This window comes from Stenella coeruleoalba (genome assembly GCF_951394435.1).
Source record: "Stenella coeruleoalba genome assembly, chromosome: 9".
Taxonomy (NCBI): Eukaryota; Metazoa; Chordata; class Mammalia; order Artiodactyla; family Delphinidae; genus Stenella; species Stenella coeruleoalba.
The window spans coordinates 76,842,586-76,855,504 of NC_137155.1; the positions used below are offsets into that span (position 1 = coordinate 76,842,586).

At 39.5% G+C, this 12,919-nt stretch overlaps 1 protein-coding gene across 2 annotated transcripts in view; it reads left to right on the plus strand.

Annotated features, from left to right (window-relative positions):
* The first annotated feature begins 1,914 nt into the window (after positions 1 to 1,914).
* PTPRZ1 (protein tyrosine phosphatase receptor type Z1) overlaps positions 1,915 to 12,919 on the plus strand; it is a 161,044-nt gene continuing 150,039 nt past the window's right edge. For both annotated transcript variants that reach the window (XM_079931918.1, XM_079931919.1), the window contains exon 1: positions 1,915 to 2,002. In XM_079931918.1, coding sequence (XP_079788044.1) covers positions 1,945 to 2,002 — 58 coding nt within the window. In that variant the 5' untranslated portion in view covers positions 1,915 to 1,944. The remainder of the gene's footprint in view (positions 2,003 to 12,919) is intronic.

A 12,919-nucleotide genomic window follows, 5' to 3' on the forward strand; every position in this document is an offset into this window, starting at 1 on the left:
TCTTGGAAGCGTCTTTTGTGGTTACCTGTTGCTTAGTATTTCAGGTATAAGCTCCTCCACTAGGAAATCAAAGTTCCCAGGGTCTGACCCCACTCAATCTGCTCAAATTTAATTCATGTAGTTTTTATAGCATGAAACATCTGCTGCTTTTCTTCTTGTCTCCAACCCCTTTGACATCAATTGTTTTCCAGCCAGTCCTTCTGGATTAACTACACATCTCTAGGAAAATTTCTCTGCCTACTCTAGTCCATATTAAACACTTTCTCTGACCTTTCAGTGCATTTCTAGTTTATATACACACTTCTTGCTATGCAAGCAAAATTTTTCTTCCAAAGTGGAAACTCACATGAGCAATCATCAATCTTATAAAAGATCATAATTCTTATAAAAATTGCAGCATTTCTATTTTTATTCACAGGAAGAATAAGATCCAGGGTCACTTTCTTAATATTTATATGTATTCCTGAATAAACATTCTATATAGATTTGAAATTTATTACACGACTGTAATCAATTTCTGAAGCAACAGCAAATTGCATCATTAGGTCTGCATATTTAACTTAGTGTTCAGAGGCTGTGGATATTAGGGAGAACTGGTAGTAACACTCAAAATACATTCAGAACCCAATTTTGAATGTGATAAGCTTTCTTTAAAAATTTAAAGCTAAAATACTATTTTTGAGACAAGTACAGGACACAGGAGTACGCACTGTACAGATAACCTACATCAAATGATTGCTGAGAATACAGGGATAATTCCAGAACTTGACTTTCTGTGCCTTAGAGTGGACTCCTGAAAGGCGACAAACGGGGTCTTATGTAAGTATACAAATAGAAAGCACATAGAAACAAGCACGTACAACGCGACATTTCCAGCTCTGAGGCAGTACAAGGCATGTGTTGTATCTCTTTTGTATATCCTGCAATCGAGCGATTAAAAAATCTTCCCTTGCGACTCTGTGCAAGGAGGCACTTGGGTAGTTCGGTGCGCCCAGAAGGACCACGGCAGAGTTGAAAGTTCCTCCCGGCAGCTGTGCACAGCAGGACAATTTGATTGGAGTCTGGGGCAGGGGCAGGGTCTGACTGGTCACAGTCAGGGCCAGAGATTATTGGCAGTCAACTGCCCTGAAGGAAATGTGGTCTGGAACTACTCTGGTGCTTTGGAAAATGGAAAGAAAGTGGAAAGGGGAACCCAGGTTACCCAGGCGACTCCACCACTTTCTGATTGTACACACTTAGCATAGGCGGGCAGGAAAACAATCAAATGAAAAACATTTCCAGGGGTGAACTCCAAAGGTCAATCTCTGGCTGTGCGGGACAATGGGGGTCGGGCCTCCTCTTCCAAAGGGATGAAGGAGTCTTAATGAAGAGACATTTTCTCTACGAAGATTCTAAACCCCAGCGGGTTCCACAAACTCCGGGGCAGCGAAGCTACTAGCAGGGGGCCAGGGGGAAGGGGGTCCCTCTCTGAGTCGCTACCCCGGGACCCGGCCCCCGAACGGCAGCCGCGCCCCTCCGCCCCCGCGCGCGGCGCCGCCGCCGCGCCGCGCCCCCGCCGAACCGCGGCGCGCACGGCCCGGCCCGAGCGCGCACCCGGCACACAGGCGCCGTGGCGCTCCGAGAGCTCAGACCGCGACCGTTGCGGGTCTGGGAGACCGAGTCCTGCCCGCCCGACATGCGCCTTGGCTAGCGGCTCCCGAGCCCGCGAGCACCAAGCGTCCTCCCCTAGGTTATTTCTGTCCTTTCTCTCTCTCTCTCTCTTCCTCTCTCTCTCTCTCTCTCTCTCTCTCTCTCTCTCTCACACACACACACACACACAGGCACACACACACAGCCTCGCACCAGTCTATACGCTGGAGGAGAGAACATTTCCTTCGCGTCCCCTCCCTCTCCATTCAGACACGCCGAGGAGCCGCGCGGTGGGAGCCCCCGGATCGTCTGGAAATGCGAATCCTAAAGCGCTTTCTCGCCTGTATTCAGCTCCTCAGTGTTTGCCGCCTGGGTGAGTGTTAAGACCTCGGCGGGGTTTCCCCTGTGGGATCGTTTGGGACACGGGTGGGGGGGATTTCAGAGCTTTCGGTACTTGCTGCCGCGTCGCCGTGTAGCAAGGAGGCAAGAGGGACGGCGGACTGGGGAGCCCACCGTGCTGCGGCGGCACGACGGGGTGTCGGCAGCGTGGGAGAACGCGCCCCCTCCCCACCTCGCACCTCCGCCACAGTTCACCTGCCCGCGGGGATGCTGCTCCCGCGGCCAGGAGAGGGGGGCTTGCCCGTCACGCTTCTTGTACTCGCAGCTCTTCTCCTCTTTGCAAAGTGTGGAAAAGAGCCTTTTAGATATACATAAAAAGATAAATACACCCTTGGTGCGGGGCTACGTATTGTATCGCATTCTTGCTGTTTAGTTCATGCTACGGATATTTATGGGCTTGAATGAGGAATACACGTGTCTGATGCGAATTAAACACACACACACAGACACACACACACACACACACACACGCACACACACGCCCGAAAGGTAGTAACAGGAACAGGCACCAACCTGACTTTTCAGTGTTTTCAGTACTTTTAATTTAGTCACATTCAAGTCTGGGCAGTTACTTTAAAAAAAAGTTTCAATCAGAATTTCTGTCAACATTCTGCCACTGCTGCCAAAGTCAGAGGAGAGCTGCAGGTTGATTTAGGTATTCAGGGATTCATCTTTTACCCACCACCTTCCAGGTTACACATGTAATACTGAAACTGTCTTCTGAAAGAGCCAGTTAGAATCTTTACCTGGGATGCAGATTCAACTGTTCAGGGCATTTTCTGGAAGGATTGTAAGACTGGATTTTTGTATTCTATTAAAGAAATGTCTTTTTATCCTTCATGAAGATGTTCTATTACAATGGCATATAATAGGTTTGGAGCCATTAACCCAAAAGTTAGAAAATGTACCTCCGTTTGTGAGCACACATATTTTACTCTTTACAGTTAGAGGATCCTAATAGATTGTTCATAATAAAGTAGATATTAACCTATATTTTTATCCAGTAGATGGTGCTGCTCTTGGCACAGTAACCTTTACAAAAAGAAATCATTTCTGTGTTGTAACTAATGGGCATTGCATTGCTATATGGTGATAATTGCCAATAGCCTGCCAGATATATGCACATAATTTAAATTCTAAAAGCTTTATGAAAGTGCTCAGAGATGGTGTGATGCACACGGTTGACATTTACGACTTGCAAGGAATCTGGTCCTGGTTTTCTCTAAAACCATAAAATTGATTCTGGAGAGGGGAAGACATTTTTTAAAAGTACTGTGGTCATCAAATACATACCTGTTGAATTTATGTTTCTGTTATAGATCTGTTTTAATAACAAAGCCAGGTCCTCTTGGTACTTAGATTATTATCTCACTGTAGTATAAAAATAAACCAGAGAATACTGATTTGCATGCCATCTAAACCACATTCCCTGAGTATATTGTGAAGTTTTAAAATTAATATATAATTTGCATGGCATACAATTCATCTTTTTAAATTGTTCATTTCAGTGGGTTTTAGTATATTCACAAAGTTGTGCAACCATCACCACTATCTAGTTATAGGACATTTTAATCACCCCCAAAAGAAACTCCATGAACAGTCATTCCTCATTCTCTCTGACCCTAGCCCTGACAATCACTAATCTACTTTCTTTTTCTATAGATGTGTCTATTGTGAGCATTTATATAAATAGAATTGTATGATACGTAGCCTCTGGTGTCTGGCTTCATTCACGTAGCATAATGTTTTCAAGATTCATCCATGTTGTAGCATGTATCAGTACTTCATTCCTTTTGGGTGGAATGCTATTCCATTTCAATACACCATGTTTTGCAAAGGCTTTTCTCAATAAAGCATTGTTAGTAGCCTGTTGCTTGGGGTTTATAGATTTCAGTTTATTGGACATTTTCTTTAATGTTTTGATGATGTAAAATTTAACTGGAAAGGATTAAATGAATTGTTTAAGAGTATTGCAAGTTTATGTGATGATATTGAATGTGAGCTTGTATTAGAACTCAGAATGTGGGTTTTTTGAGACTGGCAGGTGAATACTTTTGTATCCCTTCCCATTTGAACACAGTTGGCCTTTTACTTTGTTGCCTGCAGACTGACCTTGCCTACCTCAGATGGAATGAATACCTGACCTCAGATAGGACATTTTGAAAAACTGAGGCATATTATCTACCAATGAAAAATTCAGTCTCCACTTCAATTATTTTACTCTCAACATCTACTATTGTATTTGTGAATGTGTTTACTACTCATTCTCAGTGTCTTTGGAGCCAATGAGTTGAGCTGGCACATATAATAGATGCTCAGGAAAGGTCCGCCCACTGAGACTTACTGTGCAGGATGACAGCTCTGATACAATTTGAATGTTAGGCTGCCATCCTTACCATTATCCAGAAACAAGATGTAGAATTCACTAAGGTGTTCATTGTTAGCAATGTCATAATGACTTTATCACTTTTTGTATCCAAAATGTCCTGATGATTTTGAACTGGACATAAGGACAAATTGCTTCTTTCAAGTAACTCTCCAAACACAAAAATCCTCATTCGATTATTTGGAGTGAAACAAATTCTTCCTTTCCACATTACTGCTAGGGATCACTAGAAACTAAAGAGGAACATTATGGGTTTTTGGGGGGAGGGGGTTAAATCTATCTGTGAGTTCATCCATTTGGATCATCATATCAAGATTAGCCTGAAGCCTCAAATGTTTTTGCCAGAATTAGCTAGATCACAGTTCTTAAACTTTAGGGTACGTCAGAGGCACCAGGAGGGCTTGTTAAAGCACAGATTGTGGGGGCCACCCTGAAGAGTTTTGATTCAGTAGTTCTGGGGTGGGGCTGAGAATCTCAGTGTCTAACAAATTCCCAGGATATGCAGATGCTGCTGGTCTAGGCCCACATTTTGACAACTGCTGAGCTAGTTTGACATTTAAATGTCAATAAAGTTTCTGGCTTATTAACAGGATTTTACCATGGACTTGATTTCTGATACCTGACTTAATATTAATTTTAAAAATCACATGAGGAACACAACATTTAGTGTTATTCAGCTGAAGGAGATTCTTAATCAGAGAGGCAGAAAATAAAGCTGACTCCAAGAGAATTCCCTAAGTGAATTTGAACCTTCTCTAAAATAATTGAGAGGTTTTCTGCTAGGTGGAGAACTAATGTAATGACTGTATAACTCTAGTTATTATTTAATTGTGACCCACTGAACAGGTAATGGGAAAATCTGCAGTGGCTTCCTGTAAGGAGGCTTAAGTATGAGTCATAGAGGAGAGGTAGGTGTTTCAAGACCTTTTAAGGAGGAATAGTTTCTTTCAACTAATGAGAATTCAGGATCCTTTTTTTTTTCTTTTTCTGAATTTTATTTTATTTACTTTTTTATAAGCAGGTTCTTATTAGTTATCCATTTTATACATATTAGTGTGTATATGTCAATTTCAGGATCTCTGAATTGAGTTACAGTCATGCAAGGTACACTGAACTAATATGTTTAAATATTACTGTTAAATTTGTAATGAATCAAATTCTGAACTTTTAAGTCATGTATTATTGCTTTAAAGGACACATTAACTACAAATTATACCCAATTCCTCTGCAAGAATTAATTGCTTAATTTATCTTGAGTATGGAATCAGTAGAATCCAGTATGTTGTGACTCTCAGCTTGGTCTGTTTACCTTCCGAAGACAAATTGTAACCAGGAATAGAAAATACTCATGCCTTTTTCCCCCAAATAATAACTAGTCTCCATTCAGAAAATTAATTACTTTTGATTTGCAGAATAGGAATTTTCTTTATTTCATCTCTGTCTCCTTTTTATGTAGACTATAGCTGCTTCCACTCAGGGAAGTTTGCCAGGATAAATCATTTCATTGATTAATTCATTTATGCTGTCATGTCTGCATGAGACATTTGGGAACTTGTTGAAAATTTCTTGTGGGAATTTTGCTTCCGGCAAAAATTCAGGTTTTTCTGGAAGCATGCGCTGCATTTCCTCATTCCCCTGACTCCAAGGAGATTTGAGTTTTGTCTAACCTGGTAGCGTTGCTTGACCACTCATTTGCCAACTGTTTAGACTGTAGTATGGAAATGGAACCCCCTCATTCAGGACCAGAGGACCTCAGAGGAAGGCCTTGATTAAGAAGATGAGCTTGTGTTTTGTTTCCATTTACCATCTACTCAGTGCTTGCCAGGTGCAGACCCACTGCTGGGCATTTTATGTACATTTTCTCATTTCATTCTCCCCAAAAGTGTTTCAGATAGGTGTTTCATTTTACACATGTTTCAGCTGAGGGAACTGAGGCACAGAGAAGTTAGATGGCTTACCTAAAATCGCACAGCCTGTTTCAGTCTATGTGTTCCTTCTGACTCTCAAGCCTGAGCCTTTTCCTCCTTTCATTCCTGGGAGATGAATTTGCTGTTTGGAATATGCTAGCTCGTTTCACATGAGATGTGATGCTACATTTCACGTTCCCATTTGCTTTCTTGCAGATATCCATTCATGATTTTTCCCATGTGCTCCCATATTACTTTTTCCCCCTTTTCTTTTTTAAAAAAATTAAGGCATAATTTATCTTTTCTAGTGTACCATCTGGAAAGTTTTGACAAATACATATAGTCAGGTAACAACCACCATGATCCAGATATAGAACATTCCCATCCGTACTGTTTTAACTACTCTTCCGTTACAGGTTTCCTAAGTGCCCAGCATCTGCTAGGCACTAATAATTAAGCAATGCATCCACATACAGAGTCCTAATACTCATGATGCCTGCAATCCAGCTGATCTGAATCATTCCCCACATTGAAACCTCCTTTAAATCTCACTTTGAAGGTGTTTTCTTCTTTTAGAACTAGTTGAAAATAACATTCTTTCCCAAATATCTCTTAATGTGTTAAATATCTTAACTTTTAAATATTTTTAAATGTTTCCCACTTCATCAAGAAGGCCATTGGTAAAAGTCAGAACCAATTTAAACATGACATATGTACGGTACGATTGTGCTTTAACTTTTAGTGTCTTGTTGGGAGTAATTCCTGGCAGCAACCACAGGTTACAGAAGGAAACCAGTTTTTACCTGTGTTTTTAATTCTTCGGAGGCATGTATAACATATGTATAGGAATTAAGGGAAAAATTATTTGATCATATGGCACAGTCTTAAAACACTTATATTTTAGAACTGTGCTGTGCAGTGCCACGGCCACTAGGCATATGTGGCTATTTAATTTCAAATTTATTTAATACATTGATTCAGTTCCTCATTCACACCAGTCATATTTCAAGTGCTCAGTCGGCACATGTGACTAGTGGCTGCTGCATGGGGCAGTGCACACACAGAACATTTATATCACTGGAGAAAGTCTATTAAACAGTGCTGTTTTAGAATCAAAAGCTGATAAAGTATTGATTGATAGTACTGATGAGAACTCAACTCAACTAAAAAGACTCCTAGAGTCATTAAAATTATTTGAAGTAGCGATGTATGTTGGTTATTTTTGGCCTGTGTTGTGTCAGCCATACAAAAATCACAGAGATGTTCTGGTGGCCTGAGGTAGAGCAGCAATAGATGAAGAAAGTTAAATGGCCACTTCGTGGCCTTTTAGAGACTGGGGCTGAATGGATGAGATTAGCTCTGGTCCAGGAGTGAGAGCTCCCACAACTCATTTTCTGTACCTGTTCTAGCATTCACTATGTTGCTTTGCAATGTCTCTGTCTCTCTCCCCAATTAGACAAGTTCCTTGAGGGCAAAGACTGTATTTCATTCAACCTTGGACTTAGCATTCTTGGACTTAGCACCTGTAGTAGGTGCTTAATAAATCTTTAATACAGTACTGTGAAGATTCTTAGATAGCAGTAGGTTTTTGCTGTTGCGATCAGCCAGTTTATTCTGGCCTTTCCTTCTTTTGATTCTAATCTCAATTCGAGAGTTCGGTCACCATTGACCTCTAGCCATCCATCTTTAATGCCACTTCTGGCACCAGACCTTTGCTTTCTTTGATTCTCCCAGAAATGCACTTAAGCATCACCTAGATCCTATCTGTGCATGAAAAATATAGTCCGCATGATAGCTACTGCATATGTAGTGGCAGGAGCAGTTTTGAGTGAACATTTAATTCTAGTTGAGTTGGCAGCCATGAAGCTCGGATATGTCCCCGGGGCAGGGCATTAAGCCAGTGTGTATGTGTGTATATAAGTGCACGTGCACATGCAAGCGTGCTTCCCTGTTAGGGAGAAGAGGGCGGTGGGCGTGGGGGATGGTCAGTAATGATAAATGAAGTATCTTGATACCACGAAGACAGCATTTTTAGTCAATCAGAAGCCATCATGTTAGATTAAGTGCTCTGTAGTCAAGCTGGCCGTAAGAGGTAGTGGCCCAAGTCAGTTCTGGAAAGCAGATAAATGACAGGAAGTACAGTTACATTATGTGGATATTCATGCTTTTGGAATTTGTCTGAAGTTTTATCATTAATCTCAGAGATGAGGTACTGCATGTGGCTCAGCCCTGCCCATAGCGGATGTTCAGCAAATATTTGAATTTAATTAAATTCAGATGGAACAGGGCAGGGGATGAGTTAGAAATTTTCACAGGGGTTAAAAACAGAAACAAGATTTGCTCTTCAATTAGGATCTTTGCTTTATTTTCTTCTCACTTACCTTCCTTTCTTTTATTGGTTTCTATTTCCTTTTCACCTCACTTCCTTTAATCACGAGTTTAAGATTTTAAAAATGTTCAAAATTGCTCAGCATTGTGATGAAGATTATGATAGGAAGAAGACTGACACTAATTGATACCATTATTTTAAAATATTTTTGATGTGTTAATATAATTTGGGGAGCTTTGTAGTTAACATAATTTTAAAAGTATGTGTTAACATATCTTTCTGCCTAAAAATTCTAATGTGTTAAAATGGGCAGATTATCTTTTTTTTTTTTTTTTTGCTTCTGATACTTATGTAGATATTAGAGTAAATGTGATTATTCAGAGTCCTGGTTAATGTGAACTTTCTGGTTTCATTCAATAAGCATGCATTAATTTATGTACACATTGACAAAAGATACATTTTTTACAAATTCCTTGGAAATATAGTCTTTATACATTCGGAAAGAATAATTTATTAATTAGCAAGAAAGAAGGATTTTCTGTTAAAATATTCATAACAATGTCCACAGGTACCTTCCTATTCTTGCAGCATCATTCTATCCTTTTTCTCTGTCTTCCCCATCTACTCCATAATTTTTCTGTTCTTTCACTGTCACTGACTGACTGCTTATTTCTTGATGTCTAGAGCTCTAACATATTTACTTAAAGATGGGTCTTGATACTAGGCCTTTCCTCTGAACTGGTTAACTCAGTACCTTGAGTAGGAATAAAAGAAAATGTTGCTGTTTAAAATGACCTCTTTTTGCAGAGATCCTGGTCACCACCAGAGTCCTGCTTGTGTGCTTGGAATAACAGAATGCTGGCCAGATATAAGGAACTTTCTGGGTTTTCTCAAAGTTTTCAGTCACCTGGTCATCAGATTAAAAATATTCCTGTAATGATGTTTTTGCCTTTGCATTTTGACACATTTTCTTGAATAGGGTAATAAGGGTGGCATCTCACCTGGCACACAGAATTGTGCAGAATCTTGGTCTGCCCACTGGTGTGTTCTGCACACGTGATATCCTTGTCATGTTTGTTTCAGTGTGAAATTAGGTTGATAACCATTGATCTCGGTCAGTGGTTCTCAATCCTGGCTGCACTTTAAAATTATCTAGTGTTGTGGATTGAATGTTTGTATCCGCCCAGCATTCCTATGTTGAAGTCCTAACCCCCAATGTGATGGTACTTAGAGGTGGGACCTTGGGGAGGTAATTAGTTTTAGATGAAATCATGAAAGTGGAATCCCCTTGATGGGATTAATGTCCTTATAAGAAGAGAAGGAGAGACCAGAACTCTATTTCTTTCTTTTCTGATGTGAAAACACAGAGGGAAGGCAGATGTCTGTAAGCCAGGAAGAGTGTTTTCTCCAGGAACCAAATCTGCTAGCCCCTGGATCTTGGACTTCTCAGTCTCTAAAACTGTGAGAATAAATGTTTAAGCCATCCAGTCTATGGTATTGTTTTTATAGCAGCCTGAGTTGACTATATACCAGGGGAAATTTTAAAACATACTGATGTCTGGGCCCTACCCTGGATCAAGTACATGTGTGGGTGTGGGCCTCAGACGTGAACATTTTCTTAAAACTCCCCAGGTGATTACAGAGTACAGCCACCATTTAAAACAACAGATCTAGGTCAACCTTGTGATACTACTAATCTTAGTTCATTTTTCTTAAGGTAGATATATTGGCAAGTTTCATGCCATTCTAAAACAAAGCTAGTACCACAGGACAAAGGCCCTGGAAAACTTCCCATCCCTCTCTCCTCTTCTTAAGGCAGTTTCAGTTTCAGGGTAACCCTAGAAGGAGGAGTATGGACTATAATGGTTGACCTCATAGTCTTTGAAAGCCAGAGGAACTTCAGGAGGCCAGACAGTCTTGGAGTTGGTCCAAAGATTCAAGTCTATCAGCAGATGGGAGGATTACTGAACCACTCTGAGATGGGAGACACAAGTGCATTTATCAGGACATGGGCACATAATATCTTTTGTTTTGTCAACGATACATATTCTTACTGTTCCCTTGTCTTGTTTATTTTCTTTCTCCATGCATAATTTGTTCTAGTCATAGTTATTATTTTCTGTTATGTAGTAGATACAAGATTTAGCTGTATTTTTTCATTTCAGCAATTTATTGTGTGTGTGTGTGTTTAAAATTACATTTTCATTATTGACCAGGTGTTGGCTATTTGTTTTTACTGTATTTGAAAAGCACTAATAGCTCCGCTTAAAAGTTAACAAAGAACTTTTTTAGATGGCCCAAACAACTATTTTAATATTCTTAATCATTAAATAGTGAGAACACAAGCACACAATTCACTGACTCTTTATTGAGCACCTTGTTTGTGATAAGTATTCTCCTAGAGAGAATATTCCTCTAGTGGTCTGCTAAGCCTTTGCAAGAGAGAAAGATCCATACATAAGTAGCTCTCATACATGGCAGAGTTTGCAGAATATGAAAGCGTGAGTTGTGAGTAGGCTAAATTCACCTCTGGGAACATTTCTAAGAGCAGATGGGTTGGATGGAGTCCCTGGATGGAGGAGGGTAGGTCTTCAAGGGCCACTGTTGAGGGGAAGGGTATTAGTGGCAAAAAAGATGGCATACACAGAAGCAAGGAATAAGATTGAGAATGTGGTGTTTAGAGGGAGGAAAAAAATTAGGAGGGGTTTGTATTAGTGGAAAAGTTTCAAATAGTAGGTAGGATTTCCAATGGCTAATTGAAGGGTTTGGAGTTTGGAATTTATCCAGTATATTGTGGAGAGCTAGTGGAGGGTTTCGAGCCGTGGAATGATCTCTTTACTTTAGGAAGGTAACTCCAGTATATCAGAGTGTAGGATGGATTGGAGCAGAGTGAGACTGGGAATCAGGAAGCTCAGTTAAAAGGCTATTACACTGTGTCAAAGTGGAAATTTGATAGATCATTTGGAGGTATAATAATACCATCCTCTTTAAATAGTACTTTAATGTTTAAAAGTATTTTCAAATACATTGCCTCATATGATATAAATGTAATTAGTATAATTGCTAGGACTTGGTGCCATTCTCTGGAGAGTGAGTCATTGGTGGTCCTCAAGGGAACGTCCTCCCTGGGAAGATGAAGATGTAACAAGGACTGTATAGAGTCAGAGAAATATCCAGGAAGGAAAAGTGGAGGCAGCAAATACATACAGAATTTGATCATTAGAAGGGAAGAAAAGAAGGAAGGTAGCATGAAGACTGCTTATGTATTGAATGGTAGGACTCCAAATTTGTTACCTCAAGACATAGGAATTGACGGTAAACATTTCCTCTGAACTGATTAACTCAGTGCCTTGAGAAGTAACAAGAAGAAATGGTGCTGCTTAAAATGATCTATCTTTTTTGATTTTAGTAGAGATCGTAGTCACAACTCTTAAAAAAAAGCTTTTCTGTTTTCTTAAGAATAGGAAGGATTTGAGTATATTCACAGTGTCGGGTTAATTTTATCAAGTCTTATCAAAGCTCTTTACTTCATTCACCTTGAAAATCCTTGTATTTGTCTTTTTAAAAATGAGCACAGGTATATTGGACATTTCAGTCAGCTGTCTGCCAATAAGTAGGCTTTCTTAATATCCATGATTTCAGATTGCTTGAAGGCCGTCACATTCCTACCACATAAGCTAATATCTTTGTATATTGCTCGCAGCTTGTGTTTTACATAAAAACAGTGCAATGGAAGATGATCCATAGAATAGGCTTCCCAGAATTTGTTTTAAAATTGACTTTAGCAAGCTTTTTCTTTTAATTCATGAAAAATACAATAGGATTTTATCTACTGTTTGTCTCTTAAGATATATTAAGGATGCACAAAGTTGTAAATTAATGAATCATTAAGTTTCCGAAAGGGATAACGTGGCAGCTGTCAAGGATAGAAATATAAGCATATTTTCTTGTGTAATGAAGAAACATAGCTATATTATGCTATATGAGTTGGATGCAAGACTTTTGTATTTAAGAAGTATGACTGAATGAATTCTTCATGAGTAACACTTGGTTATGGTCAAGTTTCCTTGGATGGTTTTCAGAATGGGGAAATAACATGTAATATGCATATATAGAAAATATATTTATATAAGTACTCTATATATAAATATATGTGATATGCATATATTATATATTGTGTAGATATGCATATATGTACACAATAAATAAATAAGTATACATATATATATATATCTATGTATTCCTGCTTCGCAAAACTGATATTGCCTT